The 26,715-nt window shown below is 40.6% G+C and overlaps 4 protein-coding genes across 5 annotated transcripts; 2 read left to right on the top strand and 2 right to left on the bottom strand.

Moving 5' to 3' along the window:
• Positions 1-1,015: 1,015 nt before the first annotated feature.
• Positions 1,016-5,042, top strand: LOC133718701 (uncharacterized). Of its 2 annotated transcripts, none has more exons than XM_062145571.1 (3): positions 1,016-2,209; positions 3,938-4,480; positions 4,739-5,042. In XM_062145571.1, the coding sequence occupies exons 1-3, from the start codon at positions 1,355-1,357 to the stop codon at positions 4,844-4,846; spliced, it is 1,506 nt and encodes a 501-aa protein (XP_062001555.1). In that variant the 5' UTR covers positions 1,016-1,354; the 3' UTR covers positions 4,847-5,042. The 2 variants fall into 2 exon arrangements, with proteins under 2 accessions (XP_062001555.1, XP_062001554.1); XM_062145570.1 differs by having other exon boundaries at positions 1,018-2,209; positions 4,733-5,042.
• Positions 5,043-6,405: 1,363 nt separating this feature from the next.
• LOC133715730 (uncharacterized) lies at positions 6,406-9,170 on the top strand. Its single transcript, XM_062142354.1, has 3 exons — positions 6,406-7,522; positions 8,203-8,748; positions 9,007-9,170. The coding sequence occupies exons 1-3, from the start codon at positions 6,692-6,694 to the stop codon at positions 9,112-9,114; spliced, it is 1,485 nt and encodes a 494-aa protein (XP_061998338.1). The 5' UTR covers positions 6,406-6,691; the 3' UTR covers positions 9,115-9,170.
• Positions 9,171-12,039: 2,869 nt separating this feature from the next.
• Positions 12,040-14,166, bottom strand: LOC133715495 (thylakoid lumenal 15 kDa protein 1, chloroplastic-like). The gene is made up of 8 exons (XM_062142008.1): positions 14,010-14,166; positions 13,804-13,932; positions 13,621-13,716; positions 13,449-13,521; positions 13,236-13,297; positions 12,834-12,915; positions 12,428-12,488; positions 12,040-12,351 (listed from the first exon to the last, which is right to left on the bottom strand). The coding sequence occupies exons 1-8, from the start codon at positions 14,094-14,096 to the stop codon at positions 12,300-12,302; spliced, it is 642 nt and encodes a 213-aa protein (XP_061997992.1). The 5' UTR covers positions 14,097-14,166; the 3' UTR covers positions 12,040-12,299.
• Positions 14,167-17,139: 2,973 nt separating this feature from the next.
• LOC133716877 (uncharacterized) lies at positions 17,140-25,642 on the bottom strand. The gene is made up of 7 exons (XM_062143522.1): positions 25,481-25,642; positions 25,013-25,396; positions 24,427-24,816; positions 23,513-24,279; positions 22,919-23,027; positions 21,802-21,944; positions 17,140-17,446 (listed from the first exon to the last, which is right to left on the bottom strand). Exons 1-7 carry the CDS (start codon positions 25,640-25,642, stop codon positions 17,140-17,142), a joined length of 2,262 nt encoding a protein of 753 aa, XP_061999506.1.
• Between the last annotated feature and the right edge of the window lie 1,073 nt (positions 25,643-26,715).

Raw genomic sequence — 26,715 nt, 5'->3', positions numbered from 1 at the left:
TTTATTTTTATTTTCTTTGTTTTTAATTGTTGTTGTTAATTTAGTTTTTGACTTAGTCTTTTTAGAAAATTAAATCACAATGTTTAATGACAATTTCTACCTCATTGTAAATAGTCATCACTAGGCTTTTAGTTTTGATTAGGCTTTGGTGAAAACCAAAGCCGAGCATTGCTAAGGCTTGGTGCCTTAGATTAGCTTTTTTATTTATTTTCTTTTTCTTTTCTTTGTTTGCTAAGTGTCTTTATTTCCGATTACCCAAGGATTGTGGGTTAGCCACTAATCCCCGTGGTACGATAAACTTTGGGCATAATATTTCCATATCTTGACAATGATACGTACGCTTGCGTAAATGTGTATCCAAGTCACTATGTTATCAACAACACGTCATACCCATCCCTGGTTTGTTTTGCTGTTTGTGATCTTTTGCCATAACTCTATGCAAAGATTGCGCAGACGGTCAAGATATTCGATAATGCTTCAAACCATGAACTAAATATGAAACCTAGTATTGAGGGGCCTGCAGTTTTATTTTAAATTGAGATAAGGCAATTAAATAAAACGCAATCCTGTTTATGTGGAGACACGCGTTTGATATCAAACTATTCAAATGCTTAAAGCAAGTCACTTTCCCCCATAATTCCATTAGCTGGGTTTGTATGAGACTCCGACCTATGTCCAGTCAAAAACAGTGAATGATGTTAACAAAGCAAAATGGAGCTTTCTCTGTTCACCCCTTCCACAACTGAAATAGTGAAATTAGCATTTAAATTTACCATACTTGTTTAAGTAAGATATTAATTAGTTGAACAACCTTATCTGACTACTGTTGAATGCTTGTTAAAATGAACAATTCCTGAGGGTAATTTACTAGCTCCTTTATATTTACGAATTTTACACATGCATTTAGATCATCGCCTGTCATTTATAGAAACGATGATGAATGATACCCCTAAATTTACGCACATTGCCAGCATAAATACTATCCTTTTTTCGTTTCTTTCTTTCTGTAAACTGTAAAAAAGCCAGCCGCAATCACCAATTAAACCCATAACCTTGCTTAATTTCACTTCCTCTGGATTTGGCTTCCTTTGTTGTTATTACTATTTTTTCTTCACACTTTGTCATTCTCCAGGAATTCCCACCCACTTCTCTCATCCTCCTCCTACTTAAACCCAAAGCTTCTCTGCTTGTCCCTAAAAGAAAACAAAAGCTTGTGAGAAATATCATTCTGAGCTTCTCTGATTTTCCTGAGAAACTTGTCTGGGCGTATATATGTGACAACATTATCGGCCAGACGCCAAGTTTCGTAAATTCACAATTTTCCGGTGACTGAAAAGCAAAAGAATACGGAAAAATGAGTCGAAGCCGATTGGAGCAGCTAATAAGTCGAAGCCGGTTGGAGCAGCTTACACCTCCGACCTTGGTGGCATTGCCGGAAAAAACCAAGGCTTTGTTGGTCCGCTGCATGCGCGTGGGACTCATCCTCTGTCTGATCGCGTCATTCGCACTCGCCCTCTGCTCCGCCTTCTCTTCCCAATCCCACTGGTTCCCCCTCCTCGACCGAAACCGAACCCGCTCCGCCACCACCACCACCACCACCGACGTCGACAGCGAACCCCCCACCAACATCTCCCACATTCTCTTCAGCATCGGCAGCTCCGTCAACACGTGGCGCGATCGGAGCCGCTACGCCGAAACATGGTGGGACCGGAACGCAACACGCGGATACGTTTGGATGGACGCGAAACCCGAGAACTTAACTAACGTCTCGGCTTATATCCCGTACCGGGTGTCGGGGAACTGGACCCGGTTCAAGTACAGCCACTCGCAGTCGGCGGTCCGGATCGCCCGGGTCGTGGTGGACAGCTTCAACCTCCGGCTGCCGAACGTGAGGTGGTTCGTGATGGGAGACGACGACACGGTGTTCTTCCCCCACAACTTGGTCTCGGTGCTGTCACGTTACGACCATAACCGGATGTACTACATTGGCGGGAACTCGGAGAGCGTCGAGCAGGACGTGATGCACGCGTACGACATGGCGTTCGGCGGCGGCGGGTTCGCCATCAGCTACCCGCTGGCGGCGCGTCTGGCGGAGCTGATGGACGGGTGTTTGGACCGGTACTACAACATGTACGGCTCCGATCAGAGGGTGTGGGCCTGCGTGAGCGAGACGGGTGTGCCTCTCACGAAGCTGGGTGGGTTCCACCAGGTACGTACTTTTGATACGTGTCGTGCTTTTTTAGCGTTTGGTTTTGGTTTTGGTTTTGGTTTATTACTTGCTTGGCAAGACTTGCAAGTCGTCAAGTCGGTCAGTCAAAACGAGGTCTTTTTTGTCGTTCTTAACGTTCACGGTGGGTGAATGGTCGTGTCCGGTGGGTTTCTGCCACGTGTATGGCGGGTTTTGGGGACAGTAATTACAAATTACTGTTTGGTTGGACTTGAGTCAAATTCGTTGGAAGTTGGAACAGAATAACAGTAAGGTGATAACCCAACAGTTGTTCGATCGACTTTGATCGATGAAGTTTGAACTATAGACAAATGAGAATTTGCATTTTGCTTGGAGCATGTGATGGGGGTTAAAAGTTCAGAATATTGTCTATTCCGGAGTATGGTGTAAAACATTTGAAAATGTTTATAGATTGATAGATAGAAGAGATTCAAAATTATCTAAAAGACCTTCTCGAACTAGAATATTTTACTTGGTTAAGTTAATTAATCGAACATCTTATTTTCATTGTAGAGTTAGTACGATAACTCCATATTCTAATGACACTTCCTTAAATCAGCGAGATATATAATGGAAACAATTTACAAAGATAACATGAACTCTTGAACTCCAAATATATTATTTGATGAGTAGTGATTAGTGAATAAACTAAAGCATGAGTTTCCATATTCGTATGTGAACTTCCCACAATAGTGTAGCAACTTAGTATTATTTTATACTGCAGGCCTAGAACACTTTCCACTTAAAATAGGGAAAATAATAATAATAAAAAAAGGATCAAACACATGACGCATAAACTAGATTGAGAACGATATGTGCACTTATATTCATTCCAAAAGCCATAACAAATTAAACGTACCAAGTAAACGAAGCACTAACATATAACACAATCGGTCCAAAGTGAATATTATAACCCCACGTAAAAAATTACTCTGCAACCCGGTGCTATTGATTGATGTTAGGTTTTATAGTTGGTCCATGTACCAATAATCAATACTATAAGTTAAATGCTAGCATGTGGTTGCGCTTTGTCATGTCTCACAAAGTTTCAAAAGAAAGTGCTACGTGTCCAGAACTAGCTTTATTCCTCATGATATTGCTTTCTTTATGAATATTCTGCACTACTTTGTTATGACAAAGATTAGTGTTGGTGGCCTAGAACATAATGACCATGAATCAAATCCCCATGGTTGTCTTTAAGCACTTTGCTTTCTAACCTTTCTTCATCGTTTGGAATATTAGTACCCCGATTTCGTGTCGATTATAGAGCACTTAAGATTAGGTTGCTTAGATTGCTCCTGTTTCTTCCACCTGTCGGTCGCCCTAACCATTCTAAGAAACCACTGTATACCAGTTCGTGCTTTCATTGGAGTCTTGCGTTTGTATTCAGTTTCACCGAAGATGCTCTTCAATTTTGACTACAGTAGTAATGATGATTGGTGGCACCGTGGCAGAGTCTCTAGAAAGATTTTAGAGACAACACAAGATGTGAAATCCGATCCTATTGCGTTGAGTATGAACACGTGCCGGAGATTGCGACACATCTTGAACTCTTCTATTTTCGGATCTAGCTATGTAACTAGAATTTAAAACTTTTGATATCATGTGACTATTAACTCAAAAAATGTTATCTAGGGTTAGGGTTTAGTTTCTTTTTGCTTTCTTTCAAGGATGTGAACATGACCCGATTGGTATATTGTAAATTTTCAGTTTGACATCAGAGGTGATCCTTATGGTGTTTTAGCGGCTCACCCATTGGCACCACTATTGTCCCTTCACCACATTGACGCCTTGGAACCCATTTTCCCCAACCAGACCCATCTAGACTCGATCAAGTCCCTCTTCCATGCATACCGGGTTGACCCACCTCGGATCCTACAACAAAGTGTCTGCTATGACCGGAGGCGTAAATGGACAGTGTCCCTTTCATGGGGCTACACCCTTCAGCTCTACCCCTCAATGGTGTCGGCTCTTGATCTTCGAAGGCCGTTGCAAACGTTCAAGACGTGGCGGAGTTGGGCTGATGGACCCTTCACGTTCAATACCCGACCAGTGAGTTCCAACCCGTGTGAGCGGCCAATCACTTATTTCTTGGAGCATGTTAAGGACGGCAAGAGAGGGAATACTTTGACTACTTACAAGAGGTTCGGTCATAAAGAGAGGGAATGTAATACAACAGACTATCATCATGCAATGGCAATGCAGAGGATCGTAGTCCTCTCAAGGAAGATGGACCCTCAGTACTGGACAAAGGTAACTTCACCTCTCTTTAGGACTAGCATTATTGCTCCTATTTTTCCATACACTTTGGTCCCATGCATAATGTATTGATTGATTGTACACACATGAAATTATTGTTACTAATTTTTTTCTACGAGCCCTAATATATATACACGGGTAATTTTAGAGGGATCACTTTTTCAAATCACAATGATAAGACTCCATTTGCAGTTTTTCGATATGATATAGGAATTCCGACTCTAATTTGATTGTGTTGATTGGCAGGAGCAGGCTCCGCGTAGACAGTGCAGCGAGATTAAAAATCGTGCAAGCTTAAGGGGCGGAACGATGATGATTAAAATTAGGAGATGTAGACCCTCGGAATCTATAACAATATAGAGGGTTAATCAGAACGGAGGGCTGTGAGATTACAATACTCTAGGCTAGAGAGGTTTGTTTTGGGGGGATTAGCATATACTGCTTATAGAGATGCTACCCATAAGCCATTGTTTCACTTCTGTAACATGGTAAAGGGTAGATTAGACCACACTTGAAGTAATAACTCCCTTTGTTTCATTCTTTCTTTTTCTCCGTCTCTCTTTTCTTTTATTAGTGACTTACTAGTTTCAACTTTCAATGATAGAGCACTTGCCCTCACATCTATGGCAAGTGTTATTTGATAATAGTATTTGAGACCAAAGCAAGCTTACCCACTCCAGATGCACTTGCATATTGTGGCCAAGTGTGGCTAAACCGCACCATAGGCCTTGAGGCACACGAATTTGCACAAGTTCCATCCACACAGCATTTGCCCACAAGTGTAACTTTCATTATGTTAAAAGGTGCCAAAGCTCATATGAAAATGGTTGGTTGAAAATGCTCGAAAGCATCATTTGTGCACAGCGCGAATCTTATAAGTTTAAAACATCCTAGTTAAAATTAATTGACAAAAGTCAAATCGACAATTACATATTTCTCATAAAACTATCAAACAAGTACTAATGGGAGTTCAAAGAAAATTGCAAATGGGCCGGCCTTGGCCAATCTCATCATCGCACGAAGAGTACCGCATTAGATGGTTTAATGTGTTGCTTTTTGCTATTCTTTGAGTGGAGTCAACACAATATCTATAGGTAAGTGAAAGCTAAAAGCAGTTTATTATTGTGTTGTTGATGGCAACGAAAGGTATAATTGTTAATGACTGAGACTAAGGTGACCTCACGGCACTGAAAATCTGTAATTGCAGTAACTGTAAGACCCCATAACTGATGAATGGTGATGACGCCAACAATGGTATTAATAGCAACGGAGAAGATAAGAGTACAACTGACTCACCTCAGCCTCGGCCTATGTTGACCATGCGCAACCAAAATCTCAATGAATGTAAGACGCAATGGAAAAAAGGTCCTTGAAGTTCAATACGTTACAGCATTATCCAATTCAAACAGAAAAATAACTAATACAAGGTACAAAGATGTATTTGTTTTTTTATTTATCCTTCATGTAGTAGTAAATGCCAGATGAAAAAAGAAAAAGTACAGCCTAAACCTTCCCAGAGATCTACGATGTAAATGCCAATGACAAGTTCATAACTCATTAGGTATCATCCCCGGATCCCATCCAAATAGAAGAAATTCAAGAGTGGTCCTTGATCTGGAATTTACAACAAAACAATCTCTGGTCTATAATATGTCTTCGCATATACTTCTGGATAAATGAAAGGCATATACTAGTCCATACATTTACATGGTTCCTTGAGAAAAGAAAAGAACAATTGGGGTGGGCTTGGGTTAAAATAGTCCTGGCACAATCTGACAATATTGAATATTCCCCAAAAATGGGTGGTTTGGGTTGGCCTATCTCTCTCCGACTCTCCCATTGCAGAGAGGCCTGGTGTTTAGGGTCCAGTTTGGTGCCTTTTCTTGTGGTTCATATAAAATTAAAGAGCATATATCATTATATCATCACCCCGCTTGATTTCACTTCCTCTGGTTTTGGTTTCCTTCGTATTATTATTTTTCATCACACTTTATCACTCTCCGGGAATTCCGCCCACTTCTCTCATCCTCCTTCGCTAGCTTATAAACCCAAAGCTTCTGCTTGTCCCAAAAAAAAAAAAAAAAAAAAATTCTGGGAAATATCATTCTGATGAGATTTTCTGGGTTTCCTGTATGTGACAACATTTTCGGCCAGACAGGTAGTCCCGTAAATTGAAAGCTTTCCGGGGACGGAAAAGCAAAAGAAATGAGTCCGAGCCGATTGGAGCAGCTCAAAGCACCGAACTTGGTGTCATTGCCGGAAAAAACCAAACGTAATTTATTGGTTCGGTGCATGCGCGTGGGCCTCATTCTCTCTCTGATCGCTTCAATCTCACTCGCCCTGAGCTTCGCCTTCTCTCCCCAATCCAACTGGTTCCCCATCCTGGACCGAAACCGAGCCCGCACCGCCGTCTCCGCCGTCTTCGCCACCACCACCGACGACAGCGAACTACCCACCGACATCTCCCACATTCTGTTCGGTCTCGGCAGCTCCGTCGACACGTGGCGCGTCCGGTGCCCCTACGCCGAAACATGGTGGAACTCGAACACCACACGCGGATACGTCTGGCTGGACTCGAAGCCGGAGAATGACGTTTCAGCTTATATCCCGTACCGGGTGTCGGAGAACTGGACCCAGTTCAGGTACGTGCACTCCCAGTCGGAGGTCCGGATGGCCCGGATCGTGGTGGACAGCTTTAACCTCCGGCTGCCGAACGTGAGATGGTTCGTTATGGGAGACGACGACACGGTCTTCTTCCCCGACAACTTGGTCTCGGTGCTATCACAGTACGATCATAACCAGATGTACTACATTGGCGGGAACTCGGAGAGCGTCGAGCAGGACGTGATGCACGCGTACGACATGGCGTTTGGCGGCGGCGGGTTCGCCATCAGCTACACGCTGGCGGCGCGTTTGGCGGAGCTGATGGACGGCTGTCTGGACCGGTACTTCAACATGTACGGCTCTGATCAGAGGGTGTGGGCTTGCATGGTCGAGATCGGTGTGCCTCTCACGAAGCTGAGTGGGTTCCACCAGGTACGTACTTTTGATACGTGTCCTGCATTAGGTTTAGGGTTTAGTAGAGTAACAGAGAAAGCCGCAAGATATATACCGTAAACAATTATGAAGATAAAAACTATGTATATTCTTTCATTGCTAGTGAATAAGCTAAAACACAATTCCATATTCAATTACTGCTAAACACATGAATCCAGAACACTTAGTATTACTTTATACTGCAGGCCTAGAACACTTTGCACTTAATTAAATAGGGAAAGACGGTCGCCCTAACCGTTCTAACCCACTGTACACCAGTTCGTGCTTTCTTTGGAGTGTTGCATTTGCATTCAGTTTCGTGCCAGAGTCTCCAGAAAGATTCTAGAGACAACAGTAACTTTTCCCACATAATAGCTTTAATCTAGTGTGCCTAACTTTGTCTCGCTCGGTTATCTTAAGTAGTAGATCGAGTTCAAGATGTGAAATCCGATCCTACTGCGCTGTACATGAATACATGTAATGGAGAGTACGAATCTCATTACCCTAGTATTGGATTTTACATCTTGAACTCTTTTGCTGTTTTCGGGTCTATGTAACTGGAACTTAGCACTTCTAGTATGGTGTAATTATTAACTGGAAGAATGTTATCTAGGGTTAGGGTTTAGTTTTTCTTTCAAAATATGGGAACATGACCCGTTTGGTATATTGTGATTTTTCAGTTTGACATCAGAGGTGACCCGTATGGTGTTTTAGCGGCTCACCCATTGGCACCACTGGTTTCCCTTCACCACATTGACGCCTTGGAACCCATTTTCCCCGACCAGACCCATCTAGACTCCGTCAAGTCCCTCGTCCATGCATACCGAGTTGACCCGTCTCGGATCCTACAACAGAGCTTCTGCTACGACCGGAGGCGCCAATGGACAGTGTCCATTTCATGGGGCTACACCATTCAGCTCTACCCCTCAATGGTGTCGGCTCTTGAACTTCAGACGCCGTTGCAGACGTTCAAGACGTGGCGGAGTGGGACTAATGGACCCTTCACGTTCAACACCCGACCCGTGAGCTCCAACCCGTGTGAGCAGCCAATCACTTATTTCTTGGAGGATGTTAAGGACGGTAATAGTGGAGATACTTTGACTACTTACAAGAGGTTTGTGAGTGATAAAGGGAAGAAATGTAAAAGAGCAGACTATGCCTATGCAATGGCAATGCAGAGGATCGTAGTCGTTTCAAGGAAGATGGACCCTCAGTACTGGACAAAGGTAACTTCACCTCTCTTTAGTAATAGCACTATTGCTCCTATTTTCCATAAAGTTTGTTCCCATGCATAATGTATTGATTGATTGTACCACAAGCATGAAATTATTGTTACTACGTACTTTTCCCTACGAGCCCTGATATACACGAGCAATGTTAGAGGAGTCATATTTTCAAACCACAAAGATGAGATCCGTTTGCATTTTTTCGATGTGATTTAGGAATTCTGAATCTGATTTAATTGTGTTGATTGGCAAGAGCAGGCTCCGCTGAGACAGTGCAGCGAGATTGAGAATCGTGAAAGCATAAGTGGCGAAACGATGCTGATTAGAATTAGGAGATGCACACCCTCGGAATCTATAACAATATAGAGAGTTAGTCAGCATGGAGAGCTGGGAGGTTACAATACTCTTGGCCAGCTAGAGAGGTTTGTTTCTAGAGGGATTACCATATACTGCTTATAGAGATCAGCACCCATAAGCCATTGCTGCACTTCTATGATTAAGGGTTAGATTAGACCAAAATTGAAGTAAAACTCCTCTCTCTCTCTCTCTCTCTCTCTCTCTCTCTCTCTCTCTCTCTCTCTCTCTCTCTCTCTCTCTCTCTCTCTCTCTCTCTCTCTCTCTCTCTCTCAGCCGCACATCTATGGCAAGAGGTTGATAATAGTATTTGAGACCAAAGCATGCATGCTTACCCACGCCAAATCCACTTGCATATTGGTCCAATGTGGCTAAGGTTTAGTTTGGGATTATTGTGCTGTGAGAAGAAGCACTTCCGAACTTGTTGTGAGAGGAAACACTTCTGATTTTGCCGTGAGAAGAAGCAGCTGAGTGTTTGGTAAACTGTTTTTAAAAGTGCTGTGAGAATAAAAAGCAATTTCTAAGTGTTTGGTAAGTTGCAAGTGGAAAATGCTATGACTGGGTATAATTTCCAAAATGATCATAAATACTAAAAATGCTACTAAAATACATAATTTTGCTTTTTAATCATGTAACCGTACAAAATTATAATTTGTCTCGTGTATTGTTCTTGTACACTTGTTAAAAATATTGATGCATCAGTTTCATGATTTTCATCTCATCTTCTATCATCTTCTATATTAATTACACAAATTATATGATTAATTTTAGATTTTTTTGTTACACATTGCTTGATCCCAATAAAAGATATAGTATATAACCTTTAATATACAGTAAAACTAATTACTATTACACAAAATAAGTCCAAAATGTTTGGACTAATTCCTTGACCATAGTTCAAGGAGATCTACTACACAAAATATATTAAAGTCAATTCAAATTTGCAACTAAATTAGATGTTGTGCAATTGTATTTTTTAACACCTCCATTTCTCATCTTCCCGAACCATCTCATTCATGTGCATTGGCCTCTATCTCTTCACTTTATATGTCATAATCTGCAAATAGGATTTACAAGAACATCATAAATAAAAGACTAGAAGGAATAAAGATATCTCAGGCCAATCAATTGCATAGTAATTATGCCAAGATCAAGTAGAAGAACACTTCCATGTGCGTTTCGAGAGCACAATGGTAATTTAAGTGTGAAAGCAAGAGAAAAAAGTAAACCAGCTAAGCTAGCTACTAGAATGAAAATTGATTCCTATCTAAAACTTTGAAGCTGGACCCAAAAACTTAAATTACTTAATAGCTTTTCCACAACTCAATGCAAGAAAGGGATTTTTACCCCCTTTCTTTCTCTTTAAGCTCAAGAAACTGATATAAACATTGAAGCCACAACTACGTAATTAAAAATCTATCAAAAATTCCACACCCAATCCTTTTTAGAATCAGAATTGGTAATGAAAATAAAAAGAAAAAGAAAAAAACAGAACAACAATCCCAAACCAAATAGATTTGATGTTTGATAAAAATCAAATCAATCAGTCCAAATAAGTCAGTAAAATAGTTGGTAAGAGATTTTACCTTTTAGAATATGGAGACGACGCTGCTCTATCGAGTTTATGATAAGGATGATTGATGCTCCTCAGATCAATGACCGTAGAGAAGGAAGGATTGAGGATAAGACAATCAGAAATAGAAATCCTCTCTCGAGTTTATGATGAGAAGAATGATGCTCCTCAGATTTTCAGTGACAGTAGAGAGAGAAGGAGGAGAAGTAGAGGTCCTCTCCTCGATTTCTTCCGATGAGTATGAATGATGCTCAAGTATTTGAAGGCAGAGAGAGGAGGAGGAGAATGCGATGGTTTTGCGGCTTTTGCCTCGATAGATGAAGAAAAAAGACTGTGTTCAGTGTAAATTTTAGAAAAGAACGAGGCGCACAAAAGCCATTTTCAAAAGCTACTGAAAGTAGCTTCTGATTTTCTGCTGCCACAGAAGTGCTTCCGCCAAAAGCAACAATTTGGAGTTTACCAAACAACCTCACTTTTCTCCAAAAGCACTTCTGGACCAAAAGCAGGTTCCAAAAGCAATACCAAACTGGGCCTAAACCGCACCATATGCCTTCAGGCACACGAATTTGCACGAGTTCTATCCAAACACATTTTGTCAAGTCAAGGGTAACTTTCATTATGTTAAAGGTGCCACAGCTCATATGAAAATTGCTCGAAAACATCTTTAGTGCACAACATGAATCTTATAAGTTTCGAACATCCAACTTAAAATTAATTGACTTAAGTTAAACTGTGAATCACAGATTATACTCATAAAATAGTCAACAAGTACTAATGGGAGTTCAAAGAAAATTGCAAATGGGCATTGACCAATCCTTTCATCGCACGAAGAATACCGCATAGATGGGTTTAATGTGTTGCCTTTTGCTATTCTTTGAGATTATAGGTAAGTGAAAGCTAAAAGCGATTTACTAATTCTTGTCAATGGCTGAGACTAAGGTGACCTCACAGCACTGAAAATCTGAAATTCCCGTAACTGTAAGACGCCAAACCTCATGAAAGGTGATGTTGCCAGCAGTGGAGAAGATAAGAGTACATCTGACTCACCTCAGCCTCAGACTCAGCCTATGTTGACCATACGCAACCAAAATCCCAATGAAAGTAAATGGAGAAAAAAAGAGTACAACTAATTCGCCTCAGCCTCAGACTCCGCCTATGTTAACCAAGCACAACCAAAATCTCCATGTGTAAGACGCAATGGAATGTCATTGAAGTCCAAATGCTGTCATCCAATTCAAACAGAAAAAGAACTAGTACGAGGTACAAAATGTATTTGTTTTTTATTTATCCTTCATGTAGTAGTAAATCGCAGATGAAAGGAAGAAAAAAAAAGTACAGCCTAAACCTTCCAGAGACACGCAATGGAATCACCCCAAGAGTAGAAATTCAACAGTCTATGATGTTTAATCAGTAGATGGTCCTTGATATGGAATTTACAAAAAGAACAATCTCTGGTCTATAATATGTCTACGCATATACTTCTGGATAAATGAAAGGCATAGTTGCTTTACAAGTTCTCGTTCACTTGTTTCACGAAAATTGGCTTTTGCATATCAGTATATCACCATTTCCATCACAAATTCACAATGACCTCCTACATTTGAATTCCGCATCGAATGAAGTATTATTTGCAAAACAAGGTTTCACGTGTTTCATTTCCGGTTGTTGGATTTACCCTGTTAACATAACAGATGTGTCACCATAAATGAAACATATTCGTGAAGACATAATCTACAAACGAAGGTATCTTACCCATCAGCAATTTTGCAAAGATATTCCCGCTGATCATCTCTCAAAGGAACATCCGTGAAGTCTGACCAGATAAAAGGCAAATCATCCAAAATGGGTTACGTACTTGAATTACAGAAATCTTGTTAACAACAAAACTAAGCTATGCGTGTTTGACCCAAGAAGTGAAATATTCCATTTACTTTTCCAGGGAATATTAAGGCTCATAGAAGTTTCCAACTGTAGAACTAGCCAAAGACAACAGAAACAACTAGTGGTAAAGTGAAAGTGAAAAAGCTAATATCTTTGTTTTCTAACTTAATTTTCTACTGTTTGTAATACATAACTTACTAGCATGGATTTGAGAACACATTAAGGCAAACTATCAAAAATATCACCATTGTGCAAATGTTTTCTGTTTTTCACATACCTGCACCTGTGATAGTTGATCCTTTGAAAGATGTGTTGCCTGTAGTAAATGCACCTTCCAAGTTAGCATTGCTCAAATTTACCTGGAAAAAGTAGTACATGCATGGTAAGAACCTTATGAAGACAGGACTATCTATGTCCCCAATTGGCAAAAAAGCTCATTGGCCATAAAAGTCCACATTGGAATCCAATATGTCCCAGGCTCCCAGCAATGGGATATTCACACACATACTGTACAAGTACACACATTGTAATAGCCCTCTCTACCTTTTCTTCAACATTTATCAGCATAGGTTGTATTAAACAGGTAATCTGATACTGATAAATCTATATAACGATACGAGGAAACTGCAGAAGTATTTCTTATAACTCGAACAGGCATAAGAGTTCCATCAATGCTCACCTTTGTCACATTGGCCAAGGAAAAGTCTGCACCTCTTAGATCAGCATCAGAAAGATCAGCCCCTGGATAGCGAATATCATTCATGGTTTATCAGATATATGCTTAATCTCTCAACAACAAAAATAAACAAAACAGCATTAAGGAATTTCCCACCTAAATCACATTATACATATTCACCATTACTATGAGAAATAATTAAATTAACGTTGATACCTGTTAAATCAGCATCAAAAAAGCTAGCTCCTAACAACTTTGCGGCATGAAAATTCGCCTGCCTCAATATGGACTGTAACAAAATGAATCACATAAACTCAGCACAAAATACGAAACAATTGCAGGTAAGAAATGTGTGTGTGTGTATCATCGAAATTTTACTGATTTGGACCGTTTTGAAGTCTTGCTTGACCAAAGTCAAGCCGCTGAAGTCCTTCCCGGTAAGGTCCTGCCCCCTAGTCACCTCTGAACCGTACGGACCTCCACCCTTCCATCCAAAAAACAGACACTAAATTCACTACACAATCCTAATTTTTTCCATCACCGAAAACACATATCGAACATTAACCCTTACGATATAGGCGAGCGCAGGGTCGGCCGCGAACAGAGAAGCAGAGAGCGCGGCGATCAGGCTGGCCTTGCAGACGGATTCTCCGATTTGCAGCGCAAGGTTTCTGGAAGCTTCGGATTGAGTCTTGAGTACCTGCGAAGAAAGAAACTGAGAGAATCAGAGGAAGAGGGGTGAGAGTGTGAGAAGGAAGCAGGGGTGGCGTAATGTACCTGGGGCGGAGGATAGCCGGAGAGGGAGAGGTGTTGGCGGGAAGGGTTTGGGATTTTGGAGCACATGGAGACGTTGAGAAGCGCCATCGGGAGTTTCTAGTGGATAATGAGAGAGAGATCTGAGTCGATATATAGGCCGCGTGTGTCGTCGGTTGATGATTAAGCGCGCTTAATCAGAAGAAATGCACGTGAGATTAATGATATTTTTAACAATATTATATTAGCTAAAATGATATTTGGTTACTAACTTACTATAGCTAAAATTTAACTAAAAAATAAATAATAGTTAAATTTTAGCTAAAGTAACAAAACATCATTTTTAGTTAACCACTTCAGTTATCTCTATTTTAGCTAGTTTTAATTTTTTTTTTTTAAATTAAATAAAGGATTAGACGATATTAGTTCCTCTACGATAGGCAATTTGTGGTGACTAGCACCCACCCACAATCTCGTAAGAAAGGGGCCCATCATAACGGGGAACCCACCGCTCATCCCTCTATTTTATGTTATTAATAAAAGAAAAGAAATACAAGAAGAGAGAGGGGGGCCATGAACCAAAACCTCTCTGAGAATAAAATGAAGTAAAGTACTCAAAGTGAACACTAAGCAATAGTTACAAACTGATGGATAGAAGAAAGACATGCAGTAAACATGCTATATATATGACCACGCAGCAACCACATATATGGAACACACCTATAGTTCATCAGCAACCATGCAGCAGAAACCACCACAACCCAAGCTCACCTTTTCATGAAGTCTATCAAGCACCACAGAATTAGCTAATACGGAAATTCGGTAAACCTTGTAGATTGTGAACAAAGGCAGCCGAAGCACAAGGAGGGCAAGAGTCCCACCAATAATGCCCCTTATGATCCGCCCTATAGTTAGCTAAGCAGTTAGCCACTTGATTCCCTTCTCGATAAATATGTGAAAATCGAATCTGCATAGAGGAGAGAATGATACAACAATTTACCCAATCAACGTACAGTTAGACGCCAAGGGACTGAGCAATTTTTATTGACAAGAAAGTGAATTGCTACCGCTGAATCACACTCAATCCAAAGAGAAGTCCATCCTTTTCCTGATGCTATTGTAACTGCATGAATAATGGCTTAAAGCTCTGCTTCTAGGGCAGTAGCAATACCCATGGAACCAGCAAAACAACCCATACAATTGCCCAAATGATCACGAAAAATACCTCCATAGTCTGCAAGCCCTGGCGTCCCACGAGCAGCACCATCTGTATTAACCTTTAATTGAAAAGCACAAGGAGCATGCCAATTTACTTCACAAATTTGATGTGTTATTGAGGCTCTACCACTGATTCCAAGAGCACTAAAACTACAAAGCTTATCTACTGAGTTACGCATAATTTTGAATCCCCAAGAGTCAACCTCTTGAATTTGCAGCTTGATAGAGTGAATCAAATAATCAATCGTTAAGCAACGCTCATCAAATCGAATAGAATTTCTAGCATTCCAAAGAGAGTAGAAGCTTGCTCCCATCATTCGATCCCCACTATAGCAATTGCAATTGAGTACCAATACCATGTTATAGTAAAGTACTCCTCTTCAACTCATAGACTATAGATAAAGATAAGTTCCCATCAGAAGAATCCAACCACACTAGCCTATCCTCCTTGTCTGAATAAGGAAGTCTAATAGCTGAAATTTTTGACCAAAGTGTAGCAAGGTCAGCAATTAAATTAGTAGAGCAATACCAAGAGCCATCTTTGATGAAATCAGAAACTTTGGCACATAATAACTTGCCAAGTTGATGGTCAATACCCAATTTATCAACAACTGAATCATTAAGCTAATTACCATGCCAAAAATCAATTGAACGACCATTGCCCACAATCCATTTAGAGCTGTAGAAAATATCCATAAACAAGGGTCGCATGCCAGGCCAAATAGATGATTTTTTATAGTAAGAACATGGCTGACCTGAACGTTGAAGAAACCGAGCAAAAAAAAAAAAGCAGCCAATGGTGTAGACTTAGTTAAGAAATCCCAAAGAAATTTAGGAGGAAAGCTTTATTAAGAGCCATAATATTACAAACTCCAAGACCACCCTCCTTCAACGGAGCACAACACTTTTTCCAAGACACCGGATGATAGGCTCTAGAAGACACTTTGCCGGTCCAAATAAAATTCATCATCCAATTTCGAAGTTGTTGCAGTACAGTCTTTGGCCAAGCATAAATTGTGAAACTATGGGAAAGCATACTAACCACCACAGAATTGACCAGAGTTACTCGTCCTACCATGGAGAGAGAATGCCTTCTCTAATGGGACATAACATTAAGAATTCGATCAGCAAAGACTTGGAAGTAAATTCGCTTTGGTTGGCCAACAAAAATTGGCACGCCAAGGTACATGAAGGGCAATTTACCCACTAGAATACCCAACCAAGAATATATTAGAGTAAGTCGATGAATGACTGACTTGCCCAAATAAACATGAGACTTGGTTTTGTTCACCAACTGGCCCGAGTTGAGTCCGTACTCCTCAAAGAAAGCCATAAGATTTAGTAGGCTTCTTTTATCTCATTTACAAAAAACCATTATATCATCAGCAAATAAGACATGAGAAGGGACTTTCACAGTATGAGGAGAGGAAATATCTTGGACATGCCCCATATCAACCAGACGCAAGATACCAAGGCTAAGAACCTCTTCAGCAAGACAAAAGAGAAGAGGAGATAGTGGATCACCTTGTCGAACTCCACGGCTACAACAAAAAAATCCCACTGGAGAGCCATTAAATAGGATGGAGAGGTGAGCTGAAGCCAATATAGAACTAATCCATTCTACAAAAGTTGCATGAAAACCAAAAGCATTAAGAACCCTTCGAAGGAAGTCCCAATTCAAAGTATCAAAGGCCTTTGCTACATCAAACTTAATAGCAACATTCCCTCCATGAGATTTATTATCCAACAAGTTAACACATTCAGAAGCCAGAAAGATGCAATCAGAGATTTGTCTTCGTTTCAAAAAAGCAAATTGATTCGGCAATATAATCCTGGAAGCAATAGGAGCAAGACGGTCTGCTAGTATGCGAGTAATAATTTTAAAAGAAAAATTAGCCATAGCAATGGGCCGAAACTGAGTGATAACATTTGCTTCTTAAAACTTTGGAATGAGCGCCACAAAGTTGGAATTTAGATCGGGCAATATATAACCTGATTGAAAGAAATATCTAACAGCACGGACCATATCCAACCCAACAACATCCCAACAAGCCTGAAGAAAATGACTAGTATAACCATCCAGACCTGGGGCACTATCAACATTCATGGAAAATGCAACATTTTTGACATCTTCAGCAAAAGGAATAGCAAGTAAAGAGCAATTTTCTGAATCTGAAACCATTGAAGGAATAAGATTTTCAACCAAACTTGTATCATCAATATTTCCATCATCTGAAAAGGTACTTGTGAAATGTTGAACGACATGATCACGCAAAATATTAACATCATCCACCAAGTCATTCCCAATGCGAAGAGAAGTGATAGAGGAGCGTGCTCTTCGATCTTGCCAAAGTATGGAAATAGGCAGAATTTCTGTCACCTTCCCTAATCCATCTCACCCTAGCCTTCTCTACCCAGAATTTTTCCTGAATCAATAAAGCATTCGACAAAGCATCGATATCCTAGGTTAAAAGCTCCTCAACATGATGCGCTTCAATAAACCCATCAAGAGATATGGCTAGTTGAATTTTTTCAAGGGCAGCGCGCGCACTATCCACAGCAGTACGAACGTTACCAAAGACATTAACATTCAACTCCTTCATAATAGCTAGTTTTAAATTTACATTATTTATTAATTGAATAAAAATCGTTTAATTTCATTTATAGATTACATATAATAACTTAAAAGAAATGTTTTAAATTTACAAAAATAATAGAGTGCCTCATCTTGCTCTCTATGTTTAGGAGCGAAATAGCTAAAAGTTAAAATAGAGAGCCACTGCTTCTGCGCGCTTGCCGCCTCTAGCTTGATTTTCTTCTCCGTTCGGCGGCACGTCCTAGGGACATAGTTGTCGGACGGGACGTGAATGGTAGCGCCTCTCTTGGCTGCTATGTTGGATACCGGTGGAACACTGGGTCCGCGATCTGTGTCAAGAATGGGGCAGGTAGGTTGTGCGGCCGGCCAGAAGAGTTTCAGGAACACATGTTGGCTGGCAGGTTGGAAGGGTGGGGGAAGTCGGATTACACCGCTAAGCAAGGTTGTGGCTTGATCGATCGGCGATGGGACAGTGGAGGTGAGGCTAGCTAGGATCAGAGATCGCTCCGATCTGGGTTGGTCGCAAGTGGAGGGCTGACAGATCTGTAATGCCGAATGCCGACCAGATCCAATTTTGGGCTGAATGGAGTCGGCAACTCAGGTCAGGCAAGAGGCTTGGGGTCGACGGTGGTGCTGTGACAGCGGTGAAGGTCCGACAGTGCAAGTGGTCTGCTGCAGGTAGTGGTGCAGTGGTGGGGTTGAGATTGGAACAACAATTCTGGGCGCATTGTCTCCTTACCCACTTGGACAGATCTTGGTCCTAGGTTCAGGCTTTGGGCCCAATCTGGGATGCTGTTATTTCTTTATGCTTTTTTACTTTCAAGTTAGTTTATTTGTTGTCTCTAATAAGTTCCCATCAAAATATGGTAGGCGATAGTGGGCTTTATCCCGGTCTGCACACTCAGTGTGCCTTGTCTAGCCTAGTGAGACGGCTATCTGTTTTAAAATAGAAGCAACCTCCTAGTGGCAGGATGAAACGAAGTGCCGCCAGATATGATTCTGTGCGGCAACATAGTAGGAAAGCTGTGCTATTTGTTATGATGATGCTTCTCCTTAGTAGAGTTATCTCTTTATGTCATCGCTTTGTCAAAGCAAATAGAGTAGCCAATGATGCACTCTTTGCTAACTTGTGCATGTTAGAATACATTACTTTTTGTAAGTTGGGGTTCAGGCTCTATGTGTTAAGGGTAGTATAGTAATATGGTTTACAGTATATAAAGAAAATCGTTGTAATTGTTTTTATTCTATTCTAGTCAAATTGTAGTTTTTTTTTTAACTCTCTGCGTTTCTCTTCCTTCCTCCTCCTTTCTTCGTCTTTCTTCTTCTTCCATGGTTGAAATTCTAGCATGGTATCAGAGCCATGGTGGCTTGACCATCGCTCCACCGTTGCAATTCTCTTCATCCTTACTTTCTTTTTGGTTCAATTCAGAGAAATCCTATCGAATAAGCCCATCCCCAAATCAGAATTTCCAAACCCTAAAATTTTCAATCTCTCAATCACTCGTCATCACCGGGAAGCCGTGTTGCTGTCTCCGGAGTTGATTTGCTTTCTACACTCGCCGCGAACTCTCGCAGTCTTCGGAGTCTATTTGTTTTCTACTCTCGCCGCGTCACCATCCACGACCTTGGAAGCATCGTCGCCTCAGCTCTGTTGTTCACTACGGTTCTCGTCAGAAGCCGTGTCGCCGGTGACCACTGGACCTCCATATTCGACTGAAGGACACGATAACTCGACGGCTTCTCCGCCATCGACTGATTCCGACTCCGACGGTGATGAAATTTCAGAGAAATCTGTGATGTGAGCTCTGGCTATTTTCATCTTCTTTTTGGTAAAATCTTGACTGATCTCTCATGAAAGTTCAATTGGTTCAGTAGCTTCTTGAAAATTAAGTTGGGTACCATCAACTCAGTTTGGCTAACTGATGGTATTTGGTGTTATAAGGTTGATATGTTATGCTTTGGTGCTCTAGTGAAATTTATTCATATATTGATTGGAGATATGCAATTGTCCTGTGTCACAGCCTTTCCCTTCAAGTTGCTTTTTGCATTTCTTCAATTTTCTTCTGTACAATTACCATTGAAACCAATTCTGTACAATTACCAAGGAAACCAATTTTGTACAATTACCAAGTCTCTTGTTGATTTCCTTTAAGCTTTTCTTTCAATTTGCTTCTGTCCAATTACCATTCAAACTACCATTCAATCCTTTTGTTGTTCTGTTCATTGTTCAGTTTTTGCTTATGTACAATTACCAGTCAAAACAAATCAAGATCAAAATCTGTACAATTACCATTCAATCTTTTGCCTTCTGCACTTATCTTTGTTTTTCCTCTTCTTTCATATATTCTTCCGGGCTGTGGCTGTTGGCATTTCCTAGGACTGTACTATTATTGTGAAAAGTGATAGAAGAAGATAGATGTACTATCATAAAGATGCTGAGGGTGTTGAAGGTGAGAAGATGTGGCCTGGATGGCTTGGTCAGAGTGTTTTTCGGATGTTGGACAATGGCCATTGGTGCAATGATTTGGTGAATTGGATTGAGTGGGAATTGATGTAAGACTACTTGTGGTTTGACTAATAAACCAAAAGAAGTGATTGTTAATATTGCTGCCAATGTTGCTGGTTTATTGTTATCATCAGCTGAGTTGAAGAATATATCAGAAATTTCTGATAACATGTGTTCTTTCTGTGGATGAGAAGTTGTCAAGTTGACAAAGGCTTGATAGGAGTAGCACAAGGCTTGGATGAGATTGGGTGCAGTGCGGCTGTCCGCTGATCACAACACAAGCATTTAAGAAGATGACCTGTGCATTTGGGATTTATATCATGTGTTCCAACCATTATGCTTGGTACCCAAGCATGTGGTTGAGGGGGGATGTTAAGGGTAGTATAGTAATATGGTTTACAGTATATAAAGAAAATTGATGTAATTGTTTTCATTCTATTCCAGTCAAAATGTAGTTTTTTTTTAACTCTATGTGTTTCTCTTCCTTCCTCCTCCTTTCTTCTTCTTCCATGGTTGAAATTCTAGCACTATGTCCCCCCCTTGTATTCTATGGTTTCATTAATCAAGGCTTGAGGGCAGCCGCACCCGCCCTCTTTTCAAAAAATAAAAAAATTAGAGAGCCACTTAGAACATCTTTAACAGACTCTCTATTTTGGCTCCTTAGCTATTTTGGAGAGCATGTTTAGCTTTTTATGTATTTTAACAGCTGCACCAGACTCCTAAGTGACTCTCTATTATAACTTTTAATTATCTCGCTCCTAAATATAGAGAGCAAGATGAGGCTCTCTATAATTTAAAATATTCATTTTGAGTTTATGTAATTTATAAATACATTTAAAGTATTTAGTCTTCATTTAAAAAATAATATAAATTCAAAACTAGCTAAAATAGAAAGTACTGATGCAGATGTATTTTTAAAATGGCTAGCCAAAATGACTTTTGAGCTATTTTGGCTAAAATTTGACTCAAAAATGGCTAGTATTGCTAAAGATGCTCTTAGGAGTCTAATGCAACTGTTAAAATTGATTAAAAGCCAAATATGCTCTCTAAAATAGCTAAGAAGCCAAAATAGAGAGTCTGCTAAAAATGCTCTTAGTTTTTTTTTTTTTTTTTAGCGAATGAAATTTATTAAAGAAAAGAAGGTTACAAAGAGAAATGAGGTAGGACAGGCATAAGAAGCGCCGCTAACCTCATATCAAAAGAATACAAATTAACGAAATCAAAAATTAGGAAGACCTAAATGGTCCCTATTAGAATGACTCATCATAAAATCTGGAGGTGAATCCCACCAAGTCAAGCCATCTGATGAAGCACCATAGTTGGCAAGGGCATCAACAACTTGATTGCCTTCATGAAAGATATGGCTAGATTTGAAATGCATTTGAGAGATACGATGCAAGCAATTGCTCCACTGCACACGAAGCCTCCAAGGCACCAGATGAGGAAAACGAAGAAAAATAAGTATAAGGGAAGAATCCACCTCTAACCATACATACTTCCAATCTCTAACCCAAGCTACTTCAATAGCCTTAATGATCGCCATGACCTCTGCAGCCACAGAACTAAGGATATCAAGAGTAGAAGAGAAAGCACTTATAACCAAGCCTTTATAGTCTCTATAAACACCACCATAGCCAGCCTGGTTGGAGTCCACTTTCCATGCACCATCAGTATTAACTTTGATCCAACCGAAAGGGGGGGTTAACCAGTTTACTTCAATAATTCGAGGCGCCCGACGAGGTTTGCATATAGCACCCATTCTTTTAATGACACAAAGCTCTTGCACATTATTGAACATGCTACCCGAAGACAACCGACTTAAGGCGGCAACATTACTACAAATTAACCGGCAAGCTTGTGACACACTAACTTCAATACCCTCATATCAAGCCCGGTTTCTGCAATGCCAAATGAACCAAAGAGTCGATGAAAAACAAGCAATCCAAAGATCCTGAAATTGAGGACTGCGTCCCGCTGACAACCCCATATTCAAAAGAGCAAGAATAGAGATTGGAACACCATGAAGCTCAAACTTCCCCAACATAATGGACCATATAGCAGCTGCAAAGTTGCAATGAAGAAAAATATGTTCCACTGATTCCCCATGGCAGTGACAAAGCACACATAATGAAGCTAGCGATACTCCTCTTTTCTGCAAGAACTCTTCTGATATGACACGCCCTCTTAGTACTTTCCAAACCAAAAAAGAAATACGAGGAGGAATATACTTTGTCCAAATAATTTTACCCCAGGCCAAAGGAGGAACTAGAGGCTTTAAAAAACAATACGCCTCTTTAGCAGTGAGCTCCCCAGATGAAGAAGGAGACCAAATCAGTTTGTCGTCAGCGGGAGTGGTAACAGAGAGTGGAATCCTGCTGACAAGATCACACAAATTTGGGAAGTGAAGTTGCAAAAGAAAGGGCAAGTTTCATGTCCCCTCATGGACATAATCAATAACTTTTGCATCCAATTGATGAGCAGACCCTCCATGCACGTTGAAGAAATTAATAAGAGGCCTACCCATGTAATTATCATGCCAAAATGAAACTTTTGACCCATCTCCAAGAATCCAACGTCCATTTTGAACAACTAGGTCCCAATATTTTTTTATACCTGGCCAAATTGAAGAAGTAGTGTAAGAGCTTCGAGGTCGACCATTTCTCCAAAACCTGGAGCGAATAAAACCACAACCTTCAGAGGCACTAGAGAAAACCTCTCAAGCCTTTTTCAGAATAAAAGAGCGATTCCACAGAGTTAATTGCTTAAGATCCAACCCTCCTTCGTCATAAGATGAGCAACACACCTTCCATGCTACCAAAGGCATTCCTCTCCTATCAATGGAACCTGACCATAAAATTTTTTGACACCAAGTCTCCATCCTCCGAAGCAAAGAAACAGGCCATTCATATATTTGAAAACTGTAAACCAGCATACTAGATATAACTGATTTAATTAATTGCAAACGACCCGCCATGGACAACATAGAACCTTTCCAACTAGAAAATCTCATGCGGACTTTGTCCGTAATAGATCTAAAATGAGTGGCACGCGGTTTACCTCGGAAAATAGGTACACCCAAATAATTAAACGGGGTAGTCCCTTGAGAAATACCCAGCTTTGATACAATGGCATGCCTTCGCCGCTGAAGATGCTTACTAATGAAAACTCTTGACTTTGCCTTGTGAACAATTTGACCAGAATTCATACCATACTCCTCCAAATAAGACATGATCACTCCCACGATCACCACGACAAAAAATAATAATATCATCTGCAAAAAGTACAAGTGAGGGAGCTTGAATACCACGCGGAGAGGAAATAGTATGAAGTTTTCTTCGATTAACCAAGTCAGTGATACCTCGACTAAGAACTTCTTCGGCTAAGCAAAAAAGTAATGGAGAAAGCAGATCTCCTTGGCGAACTCCCCTTCCACATGAAAAGTAACCTACAGACCTTCCATTGACTAACAAAGATAACTTCGCCGATTCAAGAATTGCTTGCACCCAGTCAATAAAAATCTGATGGAAACCAAACGCCTTAAGCACATTTAGCAGAAAATCCCAAGAAAGAGTGTCAAATGCTTTAGTGATGTCAACCTTGATAGCAACATTCCCACCGAAGCACTTATTGTCAAGCATGTTGAAGCATTCAGAAGTGGCCAAGATACAATCTGAAATATTCCGCCCCTGAACAAAACCATGTTGTTGAGAAGATATGATTCGTGAGGCAATACCTGCTAGTCTTAAAGATAAAATTTTTGGGATTAACTTGAAGACAAAATTTGCTAAGGCAATTGGACGGTATTGAGTAATTGAATCTGCATGGTCCACTTTAGGGATAAGAATGATCAAACTCGAATTAAATGAATTTGGTAGTGAACCAAACCTGAAAAAATATTGAACTCCGGCAATCACTTCTTGCCCCCACAATGTCCCAACAAGAGATAAAGAATTGCCCATTGAAACCATCTGGACCTGGAGCACTGGAAGGGTCCATTAATTTTACTGCAGACAAAATTTCCTCCTATGTGGGAACTTTAGTAAGAATATCATTTTCCTCATCAGTAACCAAGGAAGGAATGACTCGAGATATAAGTCCGGTGTCGCTAGAAAAATTCGTACGAGCAAACAGATCGTACTACCAACAATATGATCTTGAATGGAAATAGGGTCATCATAAATCTGGTCACCATCACGAAGTAAGTGAATTGAAGACGTAGCCCGATGAACTTTACACATAGCATGAAAGAAGTTAGTGTTTCTGTCCCCCTCAGCCAACCAACGTGCTCTTGACTTTTCTTTCCAAAAGATCTCTTGAATTCGCAAAGACTCTGATAAATTAGCCTGCAACTTTCTTTCTAATGCAAAATCAGATTCTGAACCCCCAGCAATAGCTATATCATTTTGAAGAGCTGCTAAGTTAGCAAAATCAGCCTCAACCTTTCTGTGAACATCTCCAAAAACCTCCCAGTTCCATTTACGAAGAGCTTTGCGTAAGACTCGCAATTTGTGCTGCAAGATGGTTAAAGGACAACCAGAAGTCTGAGAAGAGTTCCAACATTGTCTCACAAATCCGTGGAAATCCTTATTCTCCAACCACATTTTACGAAATCTAAAGAGACTATGGCGTGCCCCAAAAGATTTAGAAAAAGACATTAAAAGGGGATTATGATCAGAACATATACGAGGCAAGGTACGACAAACAAACTGATCCCAAGCATCCAACCAAAGCATGATTCGCCAAACGCAGCTCCACATTTCCTCTGAGACCCCTCCTACGCACCCAAGTGAATTGGGCACCATGAGTAGTTATATGCTCCAGCTCACACTGATCAGACATGGCCTGAAATTCTTCACAAGACCGACGACAGACAACTGCACCTCCCATCTTTTCGTGAGCTCCTAAAACTGCATTAAAGTCACCACAAACCAACCAAGGGCCATCACCAAACCTTGCTTTAATTTCATAGAGCTCCTCCCATAATCTTCTACGCTCAATCACAGTAGTTTTAGCATAAACAGTAGTGAAGATACATGGAATAGAATCAAACAAAATCCGAAGGGTAACCTGCTGGTCAGACACCAAAAGAATCTGAACGTTTTGAACAATTGAAGACTTACAAAATACCCATAAGTTTGGAATTGCCCCTTCTCGTTCGTTAGTACACATAGGTACCATCGACATAGACCACCAAAAAGAAGATGGAATAGAATCCAGTCCAACAAAGGGTTCGGAAATGCATAAAACTTCCGGATTATTGTCTAATACAAACTTTTTCAATGCATCTTTAGTGGGGTCGTTACTGATGCCCCGTAAATTCCAATAGAGAACCTTCATTGAGGAATATCTTTAGTACGACGGAGGTAGGCCTCCCTATTTTCAACAGTAGCAGCTCTACGCAAAGCTTTCTTTTGACTTTTAGACATAACCACAGTAAATTCACCTTCCAGGTCCGCACGCTCCGTTTCCTCATACCAATTATTTAGTGGAGAAATATGACTTGATAATAGGGATAGAGCTCTCATCTATGTCATCTTCCTCCTCAGAAGAAACAACTATCTCCTCATCATCATCTCCAATATCATCCCTACGCGTCCCATTTAGAGCGCCAAACTCCACATTCTTCGTATTGGTAGTAGCATTCACCTCAGTCCTATTAATTACACCTGTTGCAGCAACGTCCTCAATATCCTTTCCAATCAACGTAGCTACTACATTATTTTGCACCTATACCGTGGCCTGGACAACAACCTCATCCTCAACATTGTTAATCACATCGTTAACTGTCTGCCCAATGACCCTTGTTTCACCAGCCATCGTGGAAGACAGTGGTGGAGGAGGAGTCCTACGCACAAAGGAAGGGCCTTCTCTTGCATCTTCCTTAGCAGGAGGTGTATCATCTACAATCACTGCCTTCCCAGCCTCCATTTTCTTAGGGACATAGACTTGCTTTGCTCTACGTTTGTGTTTGTGAGACCGCTTTCGGGAACGGCCCCGACCCTGAACCTCAATAGCTTCTGGTTGATCATGGCCTGAAGTGCGAACAAACTTACAGGCAGTTACCCTATGACCAATGTTACCACAGTGAGAGCACACATCTGGAAGGCGTTCTGTCACGCCCCGGATTTTGAATAACAAATCCAAATCCGAAACATGAATTAATACAACTCACATAAATACAACCTGAATTTTTTTCTCAAAACAACCACACTTCACACCTCTCAATATTACAATAAATCAAATCCTCAAGTTAATTATTACAACACACTCTCACCAAATCAAATTCTAAGGCTCAATGAGCTTAACTCACCTCACTATTACAAATGCTGTAAAACTATAACAAATACTCTAACCCGCTCGATCACCGCCCTGATTCTCCTGACCTGCAGGATTACCCGCTACACCGTTTG

Source organism: Rosa rugosa, chromosome 6, assembly GCF_958449725.1.
Source record: "Rosa rugosa chromosome 6, drRosRugo1.1, whole genome shotgun sequence".
NCBI lineage: Eukaryota > Viridiplantae > Streptophyta > Magnoliopsida > Rosales > Rosaceae > Rosa > Rosa rugosa.
Note: the sequence above shows the minus strand (reverse complement) of the source record. Positions and strands in the feature narration are given on the sequence as shown.

Bases quoted from the DNA above. Each gene is read 5' to 3' on its own strand.
- LOC133715495 (XM_062142008.1), bottom strand. From the start codon at position 14,096: ATGGCGCTTCTCAACGTCTCCATGTGCTCCAAAATCCCAAACCCTTCC. The intron at 13,933-14,009 runs GTACATTACGCC...CTTTCTTCGCAG, and splicing joins CCGGCTATCCTCCGCCCCAG to GTACTCAAGACTCAATCCGA. The intron at 13,522-13,620 runs GTCCAAATCAGT...ATTTTGTTACAG, and splicing joins TCAAGCAAGACTTCAAAACG to TCCATATTGAGGCAGGCGAA.
- LOC133718701 (XM_062145570.1), top strand. From the start codon at position 1,355: ATGAGTCGAAGCCGATTGGAGCAGCTAATAAGTCGAAGCCGGTTGGAG. The intron at 2,210-3,937 runs GTACGTACTTTT...GTAAATTTTCAG, and splicing joins AGCTGGGTGGGTTCCACCAG to TTTGACATCAGAGGTGATCC. The intron at 4,481-4,732 runs GTAACTTCACCT...GTTGATTGGCAG, and splicing joins ACCCTCAGTACTGGACAAAG to GAGCAGGCTCCGCGTAGACA.
- LOC133715730 (XM_062142354.1), top strand. From the start codon at position 6,692: ATGAGTCCGAGCCGATTGGAGCAGCTCAAAGCACCGAACTTGGTGTCA. The intron at 7,523-8,202 runs GTACGTACTTTT...GTGATTTTTCAG, and splicing joins AGCTGAGTGGGTTCCACCAG to TTTGACATCAGAGGTGACCC. The intron at 8,749-9,006 runs GTAACTTCACCT...TGGCAAGAGCAG, and splicing joins ACCCTCAGTACTGGACAAAG to GCTCCGCTGAGACAGTGCAG.
- LOC133716877 (XM_062143522.1), bottom strand. From the start codon at position 25,642: ATGAAGGTTCTCTATTGGAATTTACGGGGCATCAGTAACGACCCCACT. The intron at 24,817-25,012 runs GTTTGTTTGTCG...ACCATCTTGCAG, and splicing joins TGGTTGGATGCTTGGGATCA to CACAAATTGCGAGTCTTACG. The intron at 21,945-22,918 runs GTATAAAAAAAT...GACTCCAACCAG, and splicing joins TACTTCTTCAATTTGGCCAG to GCTGGCTATGGTGGTGTTTA.